The 25767-nt window shown below is 36.7% G+C and overlaps 3 protein-coding genes across 5 annotated transcripts in view; 2 read left to right on the forward strand and 1 right to left on the reverse strand.

Annotated features, from left to right (window-relative positions):
- Window positions 1–2191: 2191 nt before the first annotated feature.
- LOC123875945 (retinoblastoma-like protein 1) lies at window positions 2192–15968 on the reverse strand. The gene is made up of 19 exons (XM_045922055.1): window positions 15664–15968; window positions 15379–15515; window positions 14811–15014; window positions 13855–14045; window positions 12726–12886; window positions 12107–12242; window positions 11399–11481; window positions 10593–10756; window positions 9980–10190; window positions 9269–9478; window positions 8687–8819; window positions 8117–8230; window positions 7586–7725; window positions 6972–7151; window positions 6345–6471; window positions 5200–5297; window positions 4417–4581; window positions 3362–3521; window positions 2192–2631 (listed from the first exon to the last, which is right to left on the reverse strand). The coding sequence occupies exons 1-18, from the start codon at window positions 15829–15831 to the stop codon at window positions 3369–3371; spliced, it is 2775 nt and encodes a 924-aa protein (XP_045778011.1). The 5' UTR covers window positions 15832–15968; the 3' UTR covers window positions 2192–2631; window positions 3362–3368.
- Window positions 15969–16626: 658 nt separating this feature from the next.
- LOC123875947 lies at window positions 16627–22100 on the forward strand. Of its 2 annotated transcripts, XM_045922059.1 has the most exons (7): window positions 16627–16827; window positions 16866–16972; window positions 17382–17583; window positions 18093–18261; window positions 18865–19004; window positions 19483–19746; window positions 21835–22100. In XM_045922059.1, the coding sequence occupies exons 2-7, from the start codon at window positions 16881–16883 to the stop codon at window positions 22012–22014; spliced, it is 1047 nt and encodes a 348-aa protein (XP_045778015.1). In that variant the 5' UTR covers window positions 16627–16827; window positions 16866–16880; the 3' UTR covers window positions 22015–22100. The 2 variants fall into 2 exon arrangements, with proteins under 2 accessions (XP_045778015.1, XP_045778014.1); XM_045922058.1 differs by having other exon boundaries at window positions 16627–16972.
- A 2660-nt stretch (window positions 22101–24760) lies between these two features.
- LOC123875946 (synaptic vesicle membrane protein VAT-1 homolog-like) overlaps window positions 24761–25767 on the forward strand; it is a 42366-nt gene continuing 41359 nt past the window's right edge. Inside the window, exon 1 of one of the 2 annotated variants that reach the window (XM_045922056.1) lies at window positions 24761–25145. In XM_045922056.1, coding sequence (XP_045778012.1) covers window positions 24895–25145 — 251 coding nt within the window. In that variant the 5' untranslated portion in view covers window positions 24761–24894. The remainder of the gene's footprint in view (window positions 25146–25767) is intronic. The other variant, XM_045922057.1, reaches the window with a different exon arrangement.

Raw genomic sequence — 25767 nt, forward strand, 5'->3', positions numbered from 1 at the left:
AAAAAGGAACTCCTTCTAGGTAATGTGTACCTAGCATAAACATTTAAGTTTCAATGAAAACACTCATTTCAAAATAAAATAGAATGAAAATCTCTGTTTTTAGCAACCATTAAAATAACTTTTACTGGTTAAGCTTTTAAGCCTTTTTCATATTTTTATATACAAAAATGACTACATTGGTAAACAAAAATCTAATACCTATATCAAATAGGTAAATTCAAAACTGTCTCTGCAAACTGTTCTTACTGAGGCGTATCGCTGTGATATTCAAATCTAAGATATGTGAAACAGATTTGTATGAAGGCTATCGAATTACACTTATTTATTATATAAAGGTGGATACACCTGCGCACGCGCTCTTACCGCGCACACAACGCGCATCGCACGCCTGTGATGAATTTTTGACATTCAAAGCATAGTTTAAATAAATGAATCTTTAATATGAATGACTCTGTAACTTAAATATGAATGACCTTGTAGAAATTTTGCATGCCTGATTATGTAAGGTGAAACATTTCTACTATGTATTTAATAACACCTAACTGTAAACAAAAATGTTTCTGCAAATAAAAATCTTGTATCTTGTATCTTGTGGACGCGTTAGCGCGCGCGTGCATGTCGCGAACGCGTATGTTTTTGCTTGCTTTCAAAAATTCACGGATAAAAGCACGCCGTAACTTATACAACATACACGCAAGTCACTCGTGATTCGTGAATACATCCACATTATGTGCGCCGTGTGAACGGTTCGTGTGCGTGCGTAGGTGTAGATCAACCTTAACGTTAATAAATGTGCTACACGAGTGATATGATTTCAATATCATAGCGAATAAGGATACCTATTCACTAGCGGAAATTTTTAACCGCTCAACACGTGATTAAATGATCACGTCGTCTATCAATACTGATTGGTTTACTCCGCTTCAATGGACAGGCAACCTAAAGCCTTTATGATCCTTAAAACGAGTTTACTCCAAAAACTTGATTGTTTTCGTGTCTGTATTTAACATTAATTTAATGGAAAAGGAACCCAAAGGTTCTTGTTTTATTGACCAATTTCATGATAATATTCAAAATTTATAAAATCCATTCATTCAAACGGTTTTCGCATGGGGCGCCGAATGTTGAAGTGTGGTGGAACTCGACATCAAATAAGTTTCCGAAAGCTAAAAACTCGTTGTAGGGACGAATGTTGTCGTTGTAAGTAAGAATGGTCGTAAGAACAACAACACAGCCAATATATAACTTACTAACTAAAAAGAAATGAGCAATTTTAGATAATATGGCATATTAACACAATAAACATCCACATAAATAAGATATGAGATCAATATACTTCATTTGTGTTGTTGGTGCAATCTCTAAACACCTTTTATTCATTTAATGAAACATTTTACTATCAATGAATACAATGGCGCTGATTCGCATGACACTTCTCAAAACTGTGATACATGATTGATATTTTTTTATTATTATAAATCTATGGTGATTTATTTTACATCCGAGACACAAGTTTAAAGCTTTTTGTAAATTATTTTGTAATGTTAATATTAGTTAAAACAAAGTGCATGATTTTAAGATATTTAACTTAAAATCGTTGAGTTGTACCGATAATTTTTATTGAACTACCATTATAACTTACTGATTAATATAGGAAATAACAAAAAAGAAAGGTAAAGCCTAACGTCCAATAGATGACCGCCGAATCGAATCGTAAGTGATTCGTTTATCTAAAAACTAAAAAAAAATATGTTTCAATAAAAAAACGCGGCGTCGCACCGAGTTGAATCGCACACGTCAATGTATCAATGACTCACTACTGAGCACGTATCTTCGCTCAGAATGAAAATAGTTTGGCGGTAGTTTATCACGTTGGCCAAGTGCAAATTGGCAGACTTCACACAATCTATCAGAATATTATGGAGAACTCTCTGGCATGCAGGCTTCCTCACGATGTTTTTCTTAACCTTTAAAGTGATATACTTAACTGCCCGCGAAATTCAAATTTAATTTGGTTTTTCGCAATTTGTAAACTAATACGACAACGTAGGCTTATGGCATTTTAATTGCGCCAATGGCAGTATCATCCTCACAGGTTTATATAAAAATCTTTACTTGAAAGGTTCCAGTTTAAAAAAATTAGCTCTAGTATTGATTACAACCTATAAATTATTTGATACTAGAGCTAATTTCTGTGCGGGCAGACCCGTCGCATCCAGCTTTAATAAACCGTACATAACTTCGAAAATTTGAAAGTACATGCGAAATTGAACCCCGGATCTATGGCATGGATCTAAAAGCATTGAACAGTAGCAGCATTGAAAATATATTAGAATAGAAATACTATGATTCGATTCCGCGACCAAGTGGACATTGGGCTTTACAAACCGTCTAATTAGCACCAATCATAGCATAAGACTTGGCCAAATGAAGGGCTGTATTGTGACAAAATATATTTTCTTACATTAAAAATTGATTTTTTTTAATAATTCGTCATTCATAATAAAATAAAAACCGTAAAGGAAAAGAATACCCTAGAGAGCTAAAAGCAACATTTTTGGTACTACATACAATAAATATGACTGAACTTCATTTGGATGTCTCGTGTAAATATGGCGGGTAGTTTTACATCTGAAAAGGAAAAAAAATAGTTTAAATTTTCAGTAACCAATTTTTTGTAGTGTACCTAGTAAAAATTGTAGAGCCAGTAGTCACAATCACTGTCCATATTATAAATACAAAAGTGTGTTTGTTTGTCTGTTTATTGGTTTGTCCTTTAATCAGGTTGCAACGGAGAAACGGATCGACGAGGTTTCTTGCATGGGTGTAGGTAAAGACCTGGTGAGTGACATAGGCTACTTTTTACCCCGGAAAATTAAAGAGTTCCCACGGAATCCTTAAAAACCTAAATCCACGCGGATGAAGTCGCGGGCATCAGCTAGTGAAACTAACATACCGAGGACATCACATATGCCACTGAGACGTTCACAAAATCTATCGAAATATAACACATATGCCAATATAATCAGTAGTCGCACAATTTATCACAACATAAGTCACAATTTACCGTCAAAGCACAATGTCATTGCCATAATCCATAGATGATCAGCACACATACCAGCAACAGAGTCACAAGAACAAGAAGCAAAGAACAAGAACGAGTAACAGTCACACAATTCATTGAAGCATGTCACACATGCCAGTGACACATGACAGAGTATCAGACACGTTCTCACAATACATTGAAGCACGTACAGTGAGCAGCAAAGCTAGGTTTGCACCCTGAGTTGCTTGTACTGGTGGATGCTAAATTAGCTTTGTTGACTGTACCATTGACAGTGACACACAGCAGCAAACTCACCAATAAATCAGACCGCTTGCCGGTCGCTGACCAGCCCCTGCAGCTTGCGCGCCACGCCGGCCGCCGTGTAGCGCGCGCGCTTCACCACGTCGCTGCCTTCCGCCGCCCGCTTTATGCCGCCGACCTCACACGACACCATCGTGTTGATTGCGTGCAGATCCTGATAAGAAATAAGAACCAACGTTTTATTTATTTATTCAAGTTATATACAAGTTAGCCCTTGACTGCAATCTCACCTGGTGGTAAGTGATGATGCAGTCTAAGGTGAAAACGGGCTAACCTGGAAGGGATCTGGTAGTTTTTACCCCTACCTCTTTGGTCCATTTGGTACATGGCATCGTACCGGAAAGCTAAATCGCTTGGCGGCACAGCCTTGCCGGTAGGGTGGTAGCTAACCATGGTCGAAGCCTCCCACCAGACAAAAAGTACACAAAATGTAAAGAAGACAACGTAATAAAGCGTTGATGAATAGTGATGCTAAATGGTTGGTGAGCGATTTCATATACCACTGCTTTGACGATTCCTTAAAGATGAGATATAGGCGCCGACACGGATGTACGTATCTTGAGACATGAGCGAAAATAGTGGGGATACTTGTACACGCGTACACTCGCTTTAAAACGGGATTGATGTGTATTAGACTTACGAAAACGCGTGGTAACTACTAATGCGGGAGGTAAAGTATGTGGCTAATGCTCCTAGACCAAGTACAATAAATACAGGGCTACGCACCAAGCGATAAAAGCGTTGTTGATGATGCGGTTTCATATATCACCTTGAAGACGAGATCTAGTAAAATGTAACGATAGCAGAAGTAGGATAAACATGACGTCATAGTATCTTAGCAATGCTCCTACTTAACTGGTGCTGTTTAGGCAGCGGCGGTGTAATGGGTTTGACATACATCTGGTGTCTCTTACACATGCGCTGAATTTCCCGTTTGAACTACCCTTCCCTGCTATTGAGACTAAAAACAAGGTCATTCTTTTGGTTCCGTACTGAGTACGAGTGAGTATAACGGTATCAGAAGTGGGATAAACATGACGTCATAGTACCTTGGCAGGACTCCTGCTAAACCGGTAAGTGAGATGGTGCTGATGGTTGGGCGGCGTTGTTAGGGGTTTGACGTACAACTGGTGTCTCTCAGACACGCGTTGGCCGCCCGGCGACCTCCCCGCTCGGCTCGCCCTACCCGCCGGCAATGGAGACAGACTGCATTCCTGCCAATGCATTGCAATACAAATTTATACAAATTGGTTTTTATTAAAAAAAAAATTGTGATGTAACCACAAATTCAGTTTTCAGATTTTTTGCTTTACTTGTGCTATAAGACATTGTTACCTGCCTTTCATGATTTTGATGAAACAGACAGACGACGAAGTGATTTTATAAGAGTTCCCTTTTTTTCTTTTGAGGTACGGAATTGTACAAAACAGTTTGGACGTGTAACCTATCGCGCGGTTGAAGTAAATTTTCTTTGACTTTGTGACAGTGATAAAAAACAATTTAAAAGTAATTTAGTAGTTTTGATAAGGAGTCGTAGTACGTAAAAATAAATCTTTGGTGGCCGCCCCAAACAGATGTTCTGTTTGCCGACCATTTTCGACTAAAGTAACATATGAAAGTTATTTCCGTCCGAAAAATATCTGAATTTGAGTTTGAGTTTGAAAACTTTTCAAGATAAAGGCATCTTCTGTGTATCTATAGACATAGTACATTTTTTATTCTGAAAAAAAAGGTTCTTACTGGTCAAAAACAAATCACATACAATCGAAGTTCTGGTTCTTCTGGTTAGCGGTTAAGACGAAGAGAGGTTACAAACAGACAGGCATACTTACGTCTCTATGCCTCCCTGTAAACCTGAGTGCGAAGGCCTGCATGCATTTAACGTAGACTTTGTTGTAGAAGTTGATCAAATCTCCTCTCTCGGGTGATTCTAAAACAAACATTATTTCTATCATCATCATCATCATCATCATGATCAACCGATAGAAATCCACTGCCCACGGCTTGACATAGGTCTAATTTAGGGATTTCCACACGCCACCGTCTTGCAGCGCCTGAATCCAGCGTTCCTCCGCGACTCGCCTCATGTCGATTATTTCTGTCATAGTCATAATATAATAACCTCTGACCATCATCATACTACACAAAAGAGATTTAATAAATACTAGCTGTGCCCGCGACTTCGTTCGCGTGGAATAGCTCTCAGCGCGCTTTATATAGCCACGGACGCTCAGGCGCGAGGCGTGTAGTACGTACTCTGTACGTTAAAAATGTTCGCCGTGATTCTTTAAATTGACATAACTTTTTTATTTATGAACCGATTGACATGAAATAAACACTAAATGTTAAGTGAAGCTTACTACAATATATTAGTGAAAACCGTATCTAAATCGAATAAGCCGTTTCTGATATTAGCGTGCACAAACACACAGACAAACAGACAAAAAAAATTAATTACAATTTCGGGTTCGGCATCGATATAATAACAACCCCTGCTACTTTTTTTTTATATATTTCCATTGTACAGACACCACTTTTCTACAATTTTATAATATGTATAGATATTTGCTTCAAATGTGTATCAATACCAAGCTTATGTCTTTGTAATCATTAGACCCTTTTTTGCTTCTCTATGGTCTATAACTACTAATATTTTACATTATGAAGAAATTTCTTAGTCTTACATTATTTAATATAGAAAACATTTTTAGCTTTAGAAACAGAACTATTTCAACCATCCTAATTCTGTTCTACACAATTTCTAAACTGAATTCAGACAGGTCTAAACCTCGTGCAAAACTTATCCTATAGATAACGTACCCACATAGAGAATTTGTAAAAGGCATAAAAGTAAAAGACTTGTCATTTCAGAGGTTATAATAGTACCAATGTAGATTTTTCAACATTCAACCTTGTAGTATTGAAAATTATATTATTTTCCGTAATATAGATATTTAGTTTTTTGATATCTACATACCTTCTTCGCTCCCTTTGTTGATCAAAACTGATCTATAAACATGATTGTCAGCTAGAGGTCTCTGTCGGTAACATCGCATGATGTCTGCGAATGTTCTCTCCACTTGATTTGTCGCTGTATTTGATACCTGAAACAAATAATTCTCTGTAAGCACTCAGGTAAGACGAAACGTTTAGCCGGAGCCTAAGGTACAGAAAAGTCACTCCAAAGGCATTTTAAAACTAAATAGCGACTCATATGATAAGACAAAATAAAATGAAATTCAGCTTGCACAGCGGCGCGACCTAAAATCTAATCAACGCCTCTCTTTCTAACGCGTAACTCTTATCCCACTTTTCATCAGAGAGAGTTACGCTTATCTCTCTTTTCATTAGACATAAGAATTATGCTAGTTCCGTCAAAGGGGCGCGCTGCCGTAGATATTTAAAAAAATAGTAAGCAATTAACGAGCAAGAGCAACCTTATGTTAAGTGATTACCGCTGCCATTCATTGGCAGCGGTAATCACTTAATACCGCTGCCATTCATTGGCAGCGGTAATCACTTAACATAAGGTTGCTTAATCATTAGCAGCACCTAAGTAAGGTATATTTCTCGTGAGCTCAGTCTGCTATAAATATGCACCAACCTTGCAAATGACGTATACGGCGCACATCAGGATCTGATCCAGATGTCGATCTCGCATGAGCTGTGTTTGGTGCATGATGGAGTATTCCAGGCACGTCCATATTTTGCGCTTCAGCTCATCGTCTGTTAAACCCAGCCGCGTGCACAGGTCATTCATTCTCACTACTGCTAGACTGTAGAACTGTCGACGAAAAAATAAAAGTTACAACAAAGAAAAAAAAGTGTTTTTGGTGCCACAAGAAGGATAATAATTGCTCGAAATAATATGCGTGGTGTGTGGTACCAAAATGGACTCTACTCAGCATTTAGCAATAGATATATTTCTAACATTAAAAGTTTTTTCAGTGTCAGAAGTCTGATATTTTGAAGTATTTTATAAGTGTTTTCAATTTACAGACGTTTCTAAAGAAAAGTGTATTCAATGTCTCTGACCTTCTAAATGAGTATATGAGATGACCTTTCTAAAAATGAGTACTAACAATTTTCTGAACTTTCTACAGAATAGGGTTTATAATTTACGAAACTAAAGAAGAGTGTTTTCAATGTACTGACCGTTCTAAAGAGTATTTTCAATGTACTGACTTTTCTAAAGAAGAGTATTTTCAATATACTAACCTTTCTAAAGAAGAGTATTAATGAGTTATTGGCCTTCTTCGGCGTTGTGTTGGGGGTGTTGGGGGCGGTGTCAACGACAGAAGGTGCGGGTGGCGGCGATGCAGACTCTAACGTTTCTTGTTTCACATTGTTGGTTTGCACTGGAAATAATCGTTTTGTAAGGAATATATCTTAGTTACTTAGTTATCTACGTAAGTAAGTAACAGGAAAAGAGAAAGGTGACTGACTGACTGATTTAACAACGCTTTTATCGCCGTATAGTCGCCGTATATCGAATAGCTCAAACTACTGGACGGATTAAGATAAAATTTGGCATGCAGATATGATGTGGACATCTGCTAAGAAATGATTTTTGAAAATTCAATCCCTAAAGGATAAAATAGGATTTGCAATTTGTGTGGTGGGGTTTGTTATAATATAATCCGATGCAGATGTTATGAGTTTATCTAGAGTTATAATAAAGATGTAATTGGTCGATTTCTGTATATTAAATATATTTCGAAAATTTTAATCTTTTATAATTTTACATACCTAATAGCGACTGTCCAGGTTTCACATTGTCCTTGAACAGCTGCTTCTTTGCCTGATCTGCCATCGGCGTTATGTAGCTGTCGATTGCTGCAGAAACGGGCGATTGCATACCACCTTTATTTAATAAAATTACGATAAAAAAAATGAAAATAAGGTCATATAATGCATAAATGAGAACTCAATCGCCATATTTTCTCTGTTAACTGTCATGTCAAAAGTACGGTTTACCCTAAATTAAGGACTAAGGCCTCATTCGCACGAGAGCTTTTTTAACGTCCGTTAAAAAAGCGTTTCAAATAGAACAAATGCATTCCCAAGTATCTGTTCACACGTCAACGCTTTTTTAACGCGCACTTTGTATGTTCAGCCAACGCCAGGTTTTAACGCAACGATTTTTTAACGCTCGTGCGAATTAGGACTAAAGATTGTAGTTTTGACATGACAGTTGACACATAAAGCAAATAAGGCGGGTGAGTTCTCAAAATGTATGCGCAATAAACAGACTTTTATGGAAAGTATTGTACCGAGATTTGTTAATGATCAAATTAATTTTTATATCAAAACACATACCAATAGTCCTTCGGCTGTTAGGCGATTCTTGGACATACACTTCAGTGGAGGCGGGGACGGGCGTCTTTGTTAGCTGCTCCCAAAGTGGACTGTCCGACGTCCACACTAGCGATTCTAGTACTTGCTCTTCCACCTGATATAAAATGAATCATGAATATCATCTTTCTTCTCTCTGGGCTGGTTTCCGCACTTAAACATTTCCGCCTGTTATGCGTTGAATATCGTAAGTACAACACAAAAATATTAGGTTAGTGCAAGTTCATTTCTGAAAATCAATTTCATGTAGAAATTTTTTGCCACCTATGTAAAATACTTAATGTGTCAAGACTATACCACCGCAACTATTTGGTACATAGTCGTAATATATAAAACACAAAAATGTTTCTACCTATATCCATTATAAGTTTGAAACCATCCAACAGTTGTGCCTCAAACCAGTTTCATTAGAAAGGCAACAATGCGAAGATGGCTCTAGACACAAATGCATCAAGCACATTCTTTTTTTAGCGTAGTAACCGCCTGGTATTTTTCCTAAGGTCGTACCATACTCTACGTATAAGAAAAGAGAACTTTAAGACTTACCGCATTAAGGTGCTTGATGACATCCCTGCTGAGCTTTTCAACAACAGCCTGCACCACTAGCTCAATGATCTTATAGAAGTGAAACGCGCTGAGACCATATATCTGGAGCACGCGAGGAAAGCGCAGCGAGTGAACGCCGTATGCGTGTAGTACCACTTCCGTGCAACACGCGTACACTGTCAGTTGGTATGTCTCTTGCGATAGAAGAATCTGAAACAAAGTCACCATCCAAAACCTGACAAATCCGTAGCAGAACAGGCATAAGATAAGCTTGTAATGTCCTCTAGATGTTTACTGAATATTTAGTATTTGAACACTACTATTCACCAGCAACTGTACAGCCTATCTTTGAAATGCTCCTGCCAGCCTTAGCACGGCCCCCTCGTTTATACTATTTTCTAGTAGTTGCCCGAATATTCGGTATTAGACCAAACAACTTTTCATTTTATTCAGACATATTACCATTCGTCATGTGCAGTCAATTTACTTATTCGTCGTATCTACAGGTTATCAATGAGGTTAGAATAGACAAATACCTTGCCACAGCTATATCCTCCTCGCATTTATACTGTCTTTAGTAATCGGCCGAATATTCGGTATTCGACCAAACAACTATTCGTCTTATTCGGACAAATTACTATTCGTCATATTCGGCCAATCTACTATTCATCGTATCTACAGGTCATCAATGAGGTTAGAATAGACATGTACCTGTAGAGACAGCTGCGGCTTCTTCCGATGCTCCTCGCGGATGATGTGCTCCAGCACCTTGTAGTACAAGCACGTGACCATGTTGCAGCGGAACGCGATGGTTTCCCTGCTGCAGTTGGTCTCCTGCAGGCTGCTGGCGAACTGCTCCTGCCAGCCTTGGCATGGCTCTATCACCCGCGCGTTAATTGCGTCTTCGCTCACACCGCAATCCCTATGAAATATAATTTTTTTTCACGTAAGTAACGGACGCTAGATCAAACATTAAATCCAATAAAAAATTTGCGCTTGCTATTTTCGCTCTCTAATTAATAATTTAAATAAAAGTTTCAGAAAACTAGAATCTGAAAGTTTGAGAAAATGACTTAATCACGCAAAATGGCTGAACAGATTTAAATTTTAGTATAGAATAACTTAAGAGTTAATATTCATACAAAAATTTAGTAAAAACCTTACAATTTTGAACCTCAACCTCAAAATTTAGAAAAATCAACACACTCGAAAGCGTGGTAAAACGGCAGTTTTATTAAAATTATTTATTAACGTAGGAAAAAATATTTGCTCTAGCTGTGCTGTGCGCATGATATAATATATACTAAATTTAAAATTAACTCACGCGAAAAACCCTAGCAGATGCGGCGATGGTTTTGGTCTCGTATGTCTCAGGAAGGCTGCTAGGCGCGCTAGACTGTTGGTGGCTTCGGAGACCGGCGTTAACTTCTCCTGCCGCGCCAAATACCGTCGCCCCGTCAGAGGGGTGTCTGGGCAGGCGCGACTACTCTGTACCAATGAAACAAATTCCTTTCTTTTCCATTCATTTCATTTCATTTTATTGCCAGATTTAGTATATTACTAAGATTAATCAAATTGTCTAAGGCTGACTTGTATCAGAGTAAAAAACCGGCCAAGTGCGAGTCAGACTTGCGCACTGAGGTTCCGGTATTCAGGTATTTTTTCAGACATTTTGCACGATAAATAAAAAACTATTATGCATCAAAAGAAATAAAAATCTGTTTTAGAATGTACAGGTAAAGCCCTTTTATATGATATCCCACTTGGTATAGTTATCTTACTTTGAAAATACCAATTATTTGTGAACATATTTTAATATTTGTTTTGCTATGTAACCACAAATTTACGGTTATCGGATTTTTTCCTCTACTTGTGGCATAAGACCTACCTAACTGCTAAATTTCATGATTCTAGGTCAACGGGAAGTACCCTATAGGTTTTCTTGACAGGCACGACAGATGGACAGACAGACAGACAGACATCAAAGTTTTGAGCGACGGAACTCTAAAAAGCGCCTAGTTTACCAAAACAACGAAGTGAAGTACTGCTTAAGATGATTCACTTAGCCGTGGCTCTAAACCCACTAAAATTTTACAGTGTAAGTATATCAAATAATTACATAGTACATACCGGGCCAAATGATGCAATAACTTGCGATATTTCATCCTTCGATACCTTATTCTTGGTACCGATCTGTTCATTGGCGTGCTCACCTAAAAATATTATTACAATAAACAAAAAATTGACAAGACATTTCACTAGGGTTAATAGCCTCATCTAGTGACAGTAGGTGCTGGCTCATTTTTGCGCATCTTTAGCGAATCAACTTGGCTGTACAGCGAGGAAATGCAGCCAGTATTCATGGTACCATTCCACGAGGGCATGATTTGTACAGCAGTTAGATAAGGCTAGGCTTTAAGTTTTTGAAACATTTTCAATTAAATTTTTTTTACAAATTATTTATTATTAAACATAAAATTTACCATATTTCTCATAATACCACAAATATGCATTTAAACAAGCAAATCGAGACATTTTTAAAGAAAATCACAAAAGCAAAACAAACAATTAGAAACTTGATTAGAAATGTTTTCTTCACTTTGTCATTTGTCAAATTACTTTATTTTAAAAAGTATTATTAATGGCCAGTTACTCAAAGCAAAATAAAAAAACCTCTTTTGGTAAGATATATCTGCTTTTATACAAATTAAAGTTAAAAAATTAGAAAGGTTCTTTCCCTTTACAATTTTATTAAAGTTATTTAAATTATTTAACTATAAAAAACAGTTTTTCGATTGAATGAATGTTTTAAAAAAGATCTATTCAAAATTAACTTACCTAAAAATATCCTTTCGTCAAACTCTCCCACACTCAATACATATGTCTCGTAAAGATTGTTCAATGATTTCAGATTTGCATCAAAGTTCCCGATATCTAATAAGCCTGTTAGGTGATCGCTGTTACCCTTTAGAATCTAAAAAAAAAATCTAAAGTAAAAATCAAAAAGTACCACATATTAAAAATCTATTGTTGAAGTTATACACCACAAAATGACTGGAAGAGAGAAATACATTTTTAGGGTTTGGTCTGGGTTTTGTAGTAAACAAGGAACCCCTTATAGTTTTTCCTATCCGTCGTTCCATCCTTGTATCACCAACACTCACAGCTATTTTAAAAATAAACTGTTAGAGCTATAAAGTTGAATTGGATTATATAAACGTAACACTACAAACTTGTATTTTTTTCAGTGTACATCCTGAATAATATGTTGAAAAAAAAATATCCTGGTCTAATGTTGATAGTGCAATAGAAGTGTTTATTATATTTAAGGCTGCAGGGCTCATTGAGCTGAATTGCACTTTACGGCCTTAACTCACTTAATATAGAAAAATATTCTTACAATCCTTCTGTGTAAACCTAGGTGCTGTTAAGTATTGTTTAAAAAATCTACTCTCACCCCCTTCTCAAAGAATTTCTTAATAACAGGCCTCCAGCTGTACTCCTTCATAGTGGCAGCCTCAACTGCTAGGCCTTCCTTGATTTCACACAATACTGATATTATGCAAGGTGGCTTCTTAGGCACCTCAAAGTCATCTTCGTGCCAATCTTCTGGTAAACCTAAAACAATTTTTAAAAAATAAAAAATACCCTATTTATTATGTATATAATGTATAGGCTAATGGTTTCAAATGTCCAGTTAATCCATATTATTATTATAAAAGTTTGTTTGGTCTGGCTCTGTTACCTTTTCACTGTTCAGAGCCTATCAGTTTAAGCAATTTTGACATAATTGAGCTAGCAAGAAACAGTTAAAAATTATTTTGCTATAATCCGCCAACTGTTGGCGGATTATAGCAAAATAATTTTTAACTGTTTCTTGCTAAACATGAACTTCCGCAAAGTAACGCCTGATTCTATCCAATATAATTGAGCTAGCTTGCATTTTGGGAATGAACATAGACTACTTTTTGTCCTGGAAAATCAAGTACCCTTGGGTATTTTGAAGAACCTAAATCCTCCTGGACGAAGTCCCAAGCATTATCTATTTGGTACGGAGATTGGTATCCTGGACATAGAATACTTTTTATCCCAAAAATCAGAGTTCCCTCAGGACTTTTAAAAACCTACATCCACATGGACGTAGTCGCAGGCATCATCTAGTATTAAAAGTACCTTTTTCCCCTCCAATTGTCAAGACTGATAGTCTATTAGTATAGTCATAGTCACAGCATAAAGATATTTCAAATAGTCTGTTGACGGACACTTCTAGTCAGAGCAATCCTGGGGTGTGTCAGGAGCAAGATGGGAGGTATTGTACTAACCGGCCAAATACTTGGCAGAACACACTTCAATTATTATTTTTCTTAATAGTAGGTCAGGATTCAAATATTTATCTATGTCTGACTCATCCACAAATCAAAGGCATTGCTTCACTGTCCAACCACATTTGATCAGCGGTTTTAGTTGAAGATGCTATAAGTATTGTATCCTTTTGTGTTACTAAAAATAAGTGGATTGTTTATTGTTTTCAATAAACTTTTTATTAAGTGTTTGGGACAAGAAATATAATGAATAAACAGTCTTACCTTTAAAAGCAGGATTAATCAAATCCTTCCGTCTTGCCATAAAGGCATTAGCAAATACAAAGTCAAGACATGATAGTAATACATGATACATATCTACTAAGTCATCAGCAGAGTTATGAAACTCTCCCTTCACACACACATACAGACACCATGTGAATTCGAATAGCGCATTTGCTGTGCAGGGCTGTAACCTGAAATAAGAAATATTTTTATCAAATTTGGCCATCAATTTGTATTAAAAGTAGATAGATCCATCAATATGAGCTAGGAAAAATTAAAATTACAAGATAAATAATTAAAAAATCAGGAATAATTGGAATGAGTGATAATGAGGTAATGAAGATCAAAGTGTTTTTTCTGCTCAAAGTTTTTGTCAGAATAGCATAACATGCTTATAGGTACATAAATTACCTAACCAAGTTTCATTGTATTGCTGCTTATATTTTATATGATGCCTCAAAATGAATGAATAATATAATTGACTAGTTATACAATTTAAAAGCTAATAAGTCATTAGAAACAACAGGCTCCTTTAAATTCACCTAAAACACTGAAAGTGTAAAAATTTCAAATAGTCCTAACTTTTGTACTGCATTTATTTATTTATTTTATTTATTTAAACATCTTTATTGCACAAAATTACAAAGAAAATAATAAATGATACAGATAAAAATACAAAGGGCGACCTTATCACTAAAGTGATCTCTCCCAGGTAACCCGTATGTTCGAACCTAAAGGATAAGACGAGGAGTCATCATGTATATATACAATTACGTATACATAGACATACACTCTAATAGGTACATACTATACAATAAATAAATAAATAAATAAATAAATAAATAAATATATATATATATATATATATGTGCATTATTATTGAAGTAAAATATTCTAACCAAAGACCTATATAATAAATAACATTATACAATTAGTGGCTTAACACTGATACTCACTTGTGTTTCTTGCTTTTAGAATTACTTTTAGGTGGATCATTTGTCAATCCAGAAAATATCTCTTGAAAAATGGGTTGGAATTTACGAAAAAGCACAGTTGATACAGCAAACTTGTGCTCTAATCTGGTTATTCTGTCTTTGAAGTCTGTTGACATTAATGCCATCTCCATCCAGTTCTTGATTTTGTTAAAAAATTGTATGAGACTGCAAATAAATAATTACATATTCCATACAAACATAAATGCAAAAGTGTGTCGGGTCCGCTTGCTATTTTTTCACAGTCCATCCATTTAGCAGATTTTGGTACAAGAGATGGGTAATAAAAAAGGAGAATCTGAACTCTACATATTACGGCTTACACATCTGGATCTAGATACTTGAGATTATGAATTTTTTTAATGAGATTAAAGACATGCATAATCTCATTAAGAATGAATGATTTTAAAAAATCCAAGTTGATTTTTAATAACAATTACATTCAAACAGGATATCACACAGCAAAAGAGTTGTCAATAATTATGAGTTTAAAATAGGCATGTATAATAATTTGTGGATAAATAGTAAATACCTTATGTTACAAAGCCTAAGCAACCTGGTGAGGCTGACACAGTTTCCCTCCACAGCTTTACCCGATTGCACTGTCGGGGTGATTGAAGTGCGACACGCAACATATAGGGCACACGCCATCCAATGCAAAACATCTCCCTGAAAACGTTAACTTACAAGTAATAAACAACCACAAGAAACCTCAGGAACCTGACACTTTTTATTGTTACATTGCCCAAGCACTCCATTGATAAGCTTAAAAATTAATACTTAAGTGAAATGTAAATAACACTCCTGGTAAACTCACGTCTAGCGTATAATTTTGCTTGATTTCCGAAAAAGATTCCTTTGATTTGGCTGCAGCAACTGGGTCCACATTTAACTCTGAACACAAATTGTCCATAGCCGCAATCCATTTTTCGTCACTTTCATCCGGGTTCCTATGTATATAGGACTCTGGGTCCGGTTTGGACATTGTGATAAATATATAAATCTAATATTAAAATATGATTTATCCCAAAATATACAATGAAAGTTATCCCGAATTTGATTTCTGGCTTAATTTTGACAGATCCTTGGCGGGAACACCCACACACGCGCGAACTTTTGACACACATTTGACAAACTACAGATAGTCTACGATTGATAACACAGATAACAAATTCAGACACCGCGCCTCTGTTTAGATCTGTACCATGCAGCATTCCAGGAGGACTTCGTCTGTGTTGGTGTTAGCTGGCGGGCGTGCTCTGCCTTTTTGGAGTGTTTTTTTGTTAAAACTGACTGGAAAGCGCTCTAAGGGGGTGCCGTGCGTATGTCGGCGAGTGCCGGCACAGACGGAGTCTATACTTGTATAGTTTCCCTAACTTGTTACAAATAACTACAAACTTGACATTGGCTAATCTTTGTAGTTAAAGCCAGACGAGAGAGAGAAAAAAAGCATTCCAGGAAAATTCTAGTTATTTGGTTTTGGCATGGATCTATTATTTCGATGGGGTTTGGACACACTTCAAAGCTAAGATCTTTGATAAATCTGTTAGATCTATAATACTTCAGTTTCATCAAAGATGCTCTTTGTTGGCACCGAAGGCCTCTTGTGACAAACGGTGTTATCATGCGTGTTGTGCCCGTATGCATGAAACGTGAAGCATAGATTAATTTATCTATCGCAAACAAAAGGTTAGAACCCAAGGCCGCAAAAACCACAGAAACTAGAAAAAACCACTCCGGATTCCTAGTCTGTGGAAAAAACCACAGAGATTAAAAAACCGAATTACATACGCTTTGACCGAAAGTGCCGAAAGGTGACAAAAAATCAAAAAAATCAAAATAAAGTTCGAAATAAAAATATTTTTAACTTTTTAGAAATGCTTACATTATTATACTACTAAGAAAATTAAATTATCTGTACTTCTACATCTTCTTGTAATTAATGGATGTAATCACAACACTGTAATAATGTGAATATAGATAGTAATTATAGGAATTAAACATAATAGGAAATAAAGCTATTTTACATAAAATATGTTTCGCCGATTTTATCACTGTTCTTGCGTGCTTTATAACAAAAAACAAGGTGTTAAATTATGTAAAATGTTAAATCCAAAGAACAAAAAGTAAGTTAGTATCTTGTTATTCATGAAAAATATGAAAAAAAAACTGAAATTTTTAAGGTTATGCTGTACAATTTTTATTTATTTTCTCTGTATGTGTGTTATGTTCAAATTAATGTGTGATTTCGACAGTAGTTTAACTATTCCTATCAGATTTAAGACCTGGGACCGACAGCTTAAAATGCTCTCCAAGGCACGGAAAAACCAAAAAGGCCATATTCAGTCCCCTAAAGTCAGTCCCCATACAGTTATTGACTTAGATAAATGTTGCTTAGCCAGCGCAATCAACGGAAACGCTGTTTACAAGTAGCCCACATCCCTTTATTATATATTATGTACATTTTTATAAAAGGCTAACACTGCAGCTCTAGAGAATTTGTCAAAAATCAAATTAATATTTTTTAATTTTCAGGCAATGGTACCCAGTACAGCCTATAGATACAAACAGTATGCCAAGTGTAAAAAGCTTGACCAAAATAAAATATGAGCCAGGAAAGCGAGGCATCCGTAGAGTGGCAATGCTCAATAAGTTATTCATGAAAAACATTACAGACATCATGTCTACAGGAACAGTATCTATGCAAGTGGTGGGCAGAGGGATTGAAATATCTAAGGCAAGATATTTTTACATCTTTTATTATGTATATATGTTAAGGCTGCAACTCGTTTTTGCTTACAACTTAATGTCCTTTGTCATACTTATTTTGACAGAGCCTAAGATTCAAAGAGATTTTGCATAGAGCTTGTTCAAAATAGCTCTTTGTACTAATTTACTTCCATTGTTTGCTGATCACTGTGTTTTGATATTGAGGGTCTATCTTATCAGATAGAGTGCTGGGTATCTCCACATAGAAATCAAAGTCTGTACCTCTGTATTTTCTGTAATTTATTTCACAGAATATTACACATATAATTTATTTGTGTGTCCCATGTGCACCTAAAACCATACTGTATATGAGATACAACTGTGTAGAAACTGCATAATTCCCATTTTAGACTGCATCATCACTTACCACCAGACGAGATTGCAGTCAAAGGCTAACTTGTACATCTGAATAAATAAACAAAAACAAAATGTATGAACTACCACAATAACTATATTTAAATATTTATTTGTCATCAGGTGACAGTAACACCAGACTTCAAAACAGTGAATGTTTTCTGGGTATGCAAGGGTGATATGTCAGACGATGAGACAAACTGCTTCCTCCACTCCATTGCGGGGCCTTTAAGACATGAGCTGTCAACCCTTAGGCTGATGGGTGAAGTGCCCTACATAGTGTTTGTTAAAGGTTTGTATTATTCCAAAATACAATCTTACTTGAAACAACCTCCCTGGCTCAGTGGTGAGCACTGTGGTCTTAAATGTGGGAAGTCCTGGGTTTAACTCCTGGCAGGCGCTATAAAAAAATTTAAAATAGATGAAACATAAAGTAAAGAAAACTATTTAACCAGCAGAATTATACAAGCAAATTTTAAAAACATAACCTGAAGAGAATTCCAAAAACACCTAATTTTTAAAAACCTAAATAGCATGTACAAAGTTGCATTATCTAATAGGATATATATTATATAATATATGAATTGTCTCTGGTCTAGTCTGGTGGAAGATTTCAGCCGTGGCTAGTTAGCGAAAAGAATTTTTACCATCTATGCTTATTTGCCACTTTAAATTGTTAGGTTAAGTAAAAAAAAATTTGCATACCATGCATGGCAGGTTATGTGGATGTCTGATTCTTATGTAAATACGAATGATAAGTTGCATGTACCATAATATGACAGCAAAATAAATGATTGTGATTAAAAGCTACACTGGTCAGCATAATCATATTCCATTCAAAAAGATTCTGCCAGCAATCTCAAATCATAAACTAATTTGAATACTTTTCTTTTAGATAGGCAAGAGGCACGGTTAGTTGACTTGGATCGTCGGCTGGCAATGGTAGATTATGGCGAAGATTATATACCAACTGAAATGGGACATTTACTAAAGACAGATTTTATGTCTAACACTAAATTATCACCAGAAATGAAGGTAAATTCGGCCAGCAGGTTTTTCAAATTAACAGTAATAATTAATGTAAGCAAACAATTTAAAAATTTATCGGAAAAACCCTGACTGCGGTTTCCACGGCATCTTTTTCAGCCCGCACATTACAGTGCATAAAATTCACCATTTTGATTTTTTAAGAATTTTATGTACCTATCCAGTAACACGCGCGCCATCTAGACAAATTAATTAGTAATTACGTATCATTTATTAAGATTGGTTGAGCAGTTGAGTAGTTACGAGCAGATATAGGAACGGACATACATACAGGCCAAACATAAAAAAAGAATATTGGCCATGCTAAACATGACTAACTTTGAGTTAAACTAAGAGTAAAGGATGCATGCTTGTCTGTCTCTCTACAAAGTCGCGGGCATCATCTAATAGACTATAAATAACATTTATACCGCGGACAAAGTTGCGGGTGAAAGCTTTTGGTTAGCATCCATAATACTTATTGCAGGCAAAAATAAAACAACTAGAAGACGAACTGCCAATTATAGAAGAACCGCTACCAGAAATGACACACAACGTTTTTGGGTTGGACCATGAGAAGATTATGAACAGGCTTCTAGCTGCTAGGAAGAGAACCAAAGAGGCTTGGGACAATATAGATGCAGATGCTGAATCTAGTGTGATAACCTATAGAGCTTCAGGAGTTAAAGGTTCAGAGATTGATGTTGGCAAACAGAAGAAGGAGTTAGCAGAGTTCTTAATGAAACGACAGGTATGTTTCTGTATTTATTTTTGAGGGCACTGAGTCCAGTGGTATAACTTATAGAGATTCAGGAGTAAAAGGCTCAAAGACTGATATTAGCAAACAGAAGCAGAGTCGGCGAAGTTCTTTTTGATACGACAGGTATGTTCCCGTGTTTTTTTTAAAGAGCGCTGAATCCAGTGTGATAACTTGTAGAGCTTGAGGAGTCAAAGGCTCAGAGATTGATGTTGGCAAACAGAAGCAGAATTGGCGAAGTTCTTATTGAAACGTCAGGTATGTTCTTTTAATTTTTTTATAAGAGCGCTAAGTCCAGTTTTGATTGATGTTTGTAAACAGCAGAGGGAATTGGAAGAAGTGATCCTGTAAAACACTTTTTTCCTTTGAGGTGGGGAACCCTAAAAATATTTCGACTGTTAAGTTTTTAACGCTTATTTATCAGACGTTAGAGTTAATATCTGGGACCGACGGTTTAACATGTCGAAGCTCGAAGGAAACGACAAGGCCAAAGGATTTTCAAAGTAGTCACCCATCCAGTTACTGACTTGGATCAACGTTGCTTCTTATAAAGCGCAATCAACTGATATGCACTGCATTGTCACAAGTAAGCCACATGTCTTTCCATATTTATGTTTCTTTATTTATTTTTTAATTTGGTTAAGTAGTTTTAGACGAAATTTGAGGGGATGTATCCCCACTTAGATACTGTACTTTCCTACTGCGTGTGAAGCGAAAAACTGACTAACGATGTAATCAAACAGCGGTACAAACACTCTCGCCATCGTGTCTTACTTCGTACCATAAAATAAATCGATAAATCACGGGAAAATTGGCTCGATTCAGCCATAGTAACATTGAATAAAAAAACAAAGTTATCCTCCTACTTATAATTAGCTTTAGAGAATGCATAGCTTTTATAACTAATTTCGCGTCCTTGGTATTACGTTATCGGTCGGCTGATAACTAACAATTTTCCATTAACTTTATATATAAAGTGCGTAAACAGAACGCAATTATGTTCGAGGACAACCTATAGAGCAATAAACTTGATAATAAAGAAATATATGTCAACAATGAAATTAAACAATATACAAACAAAAGAGACTGACGCATACTGCACCAAGCTATTGATAAATGATATACGCATTGTTTTAATTCAATTCGCAGGTTGCATTAAAATTTATAAGGAACAGTAATCATAATCAAAACATTAATAAGTTTATCTATATATTCCTATATCATCAAATTCCAAACTAGCAAAGCTGGATTAGCTAGTAGTATCTATGAAAGCGTAAAGTTTTTGTAGAGCTTAATTCTTTGGCTAGACGCTCGTCTTATTTGGCCACTGGCTTCAACATTATGACACAATTTTCACGTAATTTATGCTTCAAGACCTATTTTATTAGTCCGTTCACATTTCACAGATGATATTATTATAGGACAAAGAGAAATGCCCTTTTGTATTGCCTGTTTCTTGAAACACATCCAAAATTATATACTGCAAAAATCATCTATACTAACATTATAAATGCGAAAGTCTGTCTGTCTGCTAGCCTTTCAAAGCCCGTTTAACCAATTTTAAAAGCCTCAATAGCTCAACGGTTGAGGAGCGGACTGAATTCTTTTTTTTTAAACCAATTTTACCGGAATTTGGCACAGAGACAGCTTGCATGTCGGGAACGGATATAAGCTACTTTTTGTCCCGGAAATAGGAATAAAAATATTTTTTATTCAAATAAACTTGTACCTTTCGATCAACGAAAATACCGGAAAATCAAAGAATTCAAGAATCGGAATAAAAGAATAAAAAAAATCTAAATCTACGCGTACGAATTCGTAGACACAGTCATCGATGTTTAAAACTATAAACTGGCTTATGATCAATGTATCGCTAGACTATATAGTTGTATAGCTAGTATATTTTTCGGTATACCGAAAAATATACCGAATTTTTTAGAATATACCGAAAAATATAATTAACTATAGTACTTATATGCTGAATTTCTAGATCCTACTAAATAAGCTTGGTAACCGACTTTACCAATATAATAATCCGTTATGCTCTTTACAGTTCCGTCTACAAATGTGCTAAATTTTCAGATCCTACAAAATAAGCTTCACAAAAAACTCCGAGACGAACGCGCACCTCTAGAAGCAATGCACGACGAACAAACCAGTTATGTGGAAGACGAAGATTACGACGAAGATTATTACGACGACTTAGACGATCCTTTTTATGCTGATAAAGAGTTAGCAGACAGTGGAAAGAATATGAGATAATGCTGTATTACTATTGGTTAGTTTACTATTTGTAAATAGTTATACTCGTTGATTAGTAGGTATATAAATTAATGAAAGAAAGTAAACGTTGTTTTTATTCTGCTAAACATTAGTTCAAGTAAAATCGTTAGGTTTTGTCTACAGGGAATGTCTAGACTCTAGTTAGTGTAGGTACTAGGTATATTTCCGATGACTGTCTGGCTTTAATATACTCAATAAGTAGTACAAAATTCAATTTGGACAGTGTTTATAAATGGCGCATAATCCTTAAACATTTTATGCATTCTTGAAATCATTGATAGGTATACCTATAGGATAGTTAGATTCTTTTTCAATACATAGATAATTATCATGAATAAGTTAAATGAATTTTCGATATCTCTACACTACCTCCACTCCACACGCAGATTAGCTTTGCTGTTTGTTAACTCGATAGGCTAATCGCCCATTGGCATTGCCTGAGTAATTTGTGTTTTAGCAGCTTAGCGTCAGATGTTTAGCAGCTTAGGTTTCAGTCGACATTCAGGACGTTGGAGCTTCCGAAAGAAATTACTTAGCTGTCATAGAGAAAGTTAAATGCCTTTAGAGCTGCTAGAGATAATAGTAGCCTATGTTATTTGTTTTTTAACTGAGGCAGGGCTTTGCTAAAAAAAAATATGGTATTATTTTTTATTAAAACAGGCAGGATTTTGACTGAAAGTTTGTCTAACGCTGGCCTGACACGATCAACTTTACTGTCAAGTTTACAGACTTGAAGCAGCGCGAGCGTTCAGTAAACTTGACGGTAAACTTGAGATGTGTATGCCCAGCGTAAGCGGTAAGCATAAAAACTATAGCTACCTATCTACAATATTCGTCGTCTGATTTCAGTGTAAGTGATATTCAATCAGAAGAATCCCCAAAAATTTCGCCGCAGACTACCTAATCTTTCAACTATTCCATATTATTCGTAAATAAAAAAGGCAATCGATTTTTGGTCAGAATGCGTTCGACGACACTGCGCCCGTATCAAGCTATCAGACACACTTCAAATTGAATGAGAGGATAATGGCGATCCGGTCATCGCAATCAGGGACAAATTGGGGGAATGTATTATACCTATCGGGGAACATTCACGGATACGATGTATTAATTCTGTGTTCATTAGCCTACGTCTATATTCTTTTTTATTTAAGTATTCAGATGCAAGTTAGCCCTTGACTGCAATCTCACCTGGTGGTAAGTGATAATGCAGTCTAAGATGGAAGCGGGCTAACCTAGGTAGGTACGGCAGTTTTTATTAAACCCATACATTCCCCTTTGTTTTCTACACGGCATCATACCGGAAAGCTATATTGCTTGGCGGCACGGCTTTGCTAGTAGGGTGGTAACTAGCCACGGCCAAAGCCTCCCACTAGACCGGACCAGTGATTTAGAAATTACAAAATTCTAAATTCTGCCGGGAATCGAACCCGGGACCTCCCACTTATAAGACCACAGCGCCGTCGAATTCTCATACACTACTGGCCCGAGGCTACTTTTAGAATGGAGTGTGGAGTGAGAATTAATTTACATCAACCGATAGAAGCCCACTGCTGGAGTCTGGACATAGCTCTCTTGTAAGGACTTCCACACGACACGGTCTTGCGCCCGCCTGAATCCAGCGGCTCCTTACGATTCATTTGATGTCATCTCATTCAGCTAGGTAGGTATATAGAAAACTCAAAAAAAAAAAATTCTGCCCAGTAGGTACCTAAGTAAGTAACTACCTACCTAATACATGTTTTGATATTGCGAACTTCTAGCAAAGGTCTGATTTGGTAACAGTTAAAAATCCAAGTTAAATAAAATAATTTGAATTATCAAAGTTTTGAGAATTTTATGAAAATTCTTAACGTGTTTTCAACAAAAACGGCTTTAGATATTTTTTAATGGTAAGTATTAATGTATTGAAGTGGGAAGCCTACATACTTGAACTGTTTGATAGCAATAAGTAATTAATTACACTTAATTGTAACTAGGTAGGTGTTCAGCTCATTATTTTGATAAAATTTATCATCAACAAAATGCACGAATAATAATAATAATTTGTGCATTATTATTCAATTCGATTCCCAGATATAGAAGTTATACCTACCTTGTACCTACAATTTATTAATGTTTGTAACATGTCAGTATTATCTCAAAATACATAATAGTACAGGTAATAAGCAGGTAGGGAGGCACTAAACATTAGTAAAACTATTTAAAGACACATTGGTATACCGGTATCACTAGATTAGAACTAAAAATAGAATTCAAGAAACAGTAATCCCAGTTTATAATAGCCAAACCTGTTGTAATGCTCAACAAGTTGCGAACCATCTATTTATACTAATGCGGGTAGGCAATAGGCGTACTGAAATTATAAGGGACTTAGGAATTTTCCGGCAGCTCGGCCGTAACGCTGTGAAAACATAGTATATTGTTCAAACAATATCGATTTTCTCGCTGTGGCTGTTACCCTTGCGTTATCGATTTCGTTGCCAAGTCACGTTCGTAGCGAGTAGTGCTTAGGTTTTTCGGCGTTTTTTCCGACGTAGCACTTAGAGGAGTATAGGTTTTATAGGTTTTATGTCGGGCATGGAGTAATAAAGTTAATCCAGGTTTTGTGTAGTGCAATATCGAGCGGGGGTAGGCGGGCGGCGCCGCGGGGGGTGCGGGCGCGGCCACCTGTTCGCGCCCGCCCCGCGCCCCGCGCCCGCGCCGCCGCCACCCCGGCCCGAGCCCTTCCCTCCACTCATTCGTTTCGCGACGCATCCTCTCGCCGGCCGGCTTCCGCCTCATTCGCCCGGGCTCATTCGCACCGCGTCCGCTTGCCGTATCGCTCGATCCACACGTTGACCGTACCTAACCCCAGACATGACGGAGAGTACGGACACCCCCGCGGCGGCAGCGCCCGAGAAGACCCCGACCGAGAATGGAACCACCGAAACGCCTCCGGAAGAAACCCCCGAAAAGGCAACCGAGGAAAAAGAAAAGGAGACCCCGCCGCCCAAAGAGATGCGCGCGGTCGTTCTCACCGGCTTCGGGGGTCTCAAAACTGTCAAAATTTTGAAGAAGCCCGAGCCCACACTATCCGAAGGCGAGGTCCTCATTCGCGTCAAAGCCTGGTGAGTCTTTCAGTTTTTTATTTAACGTAGACTTATCTTTCTAATCAGAAATAATTTACCTACTGTTTTTTGATCTTATTATATTTTTTTTTACAATAGCGGGTAGACAACAGGAGAGTTTGATTGTCGGTTATTTTTACGTTCGCCATAAATTCAATTATGAAAGTTACGGACGCAACTTCGTTATCTATCATCGTCAGTGCCGTAATAACGAGTCTGGCGAATTCTTCGTGATATAATTTCACGGGCGGCGGGGTACCTACCCACTTACCCAGTGCTCGGCTGCACTGTAGTGGCTATATCGTCGGATCCCGTTTGCCGCGTCTCGCTGCTTCATTAACATCTGCCGCGCCGTGTAGCACGGCTTATGTGCCCGATTGAAAATTTTGCACGCACATTGCATTCTTTGCCGGCGAGACGCGCCCCTCGGCGGATTTACACTCTAACGACCAGCCGGGGGACGACGATTGCTTAAACGATAATATCCTGCAATTTTACTACTTAACATAATTCATAGGTATCCAAAGTTAACATTTTATATTAACGTTAACATTTTATATTAATGTTAACATTTTATATAGATACAAATTCGCATATTTCGTAGGTAACTGTAATTTACACT

This window comes from Maniola jurtina, chromosome 20, assembly GCF_905333055.1.
Source record: "Maniola jurtina chromosome 20, ilManJurt1.1, whole genome shotgun sequence".
NCBI lineage: Eukaryota > Metazoa > Arthropoda > Insecta > Lepidoptera > Nymphalidae > Maniola > Maniola jurtina.

Coding starts and splice junctions, on each gene's coding strand:
- LOC123875945 (XM_045922055.1), bottom strand. CDS start 15,831: ATGTCCAAACCGGACCCAGAGTCCTATATACATAGGAACCCGGATGAA. Junction 12,887..13,854: donor GATTAATCCTGCTTTTAAAG/GTAAGACTGTTT, acceptor AAATTGTTTTAG/GTTTACCAGAAGATTGGCAC. Junction 6,472..6,971: donor CCGTATACGTCATTTGCAAG/GTTGGTGCATAT, acceptor TATTTGTTTCAG/GTATCAAATACAGCGACAAA.
- LOC123875947 (XM_045922058.1), top strand. CDS start 16,881: ATGTTTCGCCGATTTTATCACTGTTCTTGCGTGCTTTATAACAAAAAA. Junction 16,973..17,381: donor TTAAATCCAAAGAACAAAAA/GTAAGTTAGTAT, acceptor TTTAATTTTCAG/GCAATGGTACCCAGTACAGC. Junction 19,005..19,482: donor AATTATCACCAGAAATGAAG/GTAAATTCGGCC, acceptor TACTTATTGCAG/GCAAAAATAAAACAACTAGA.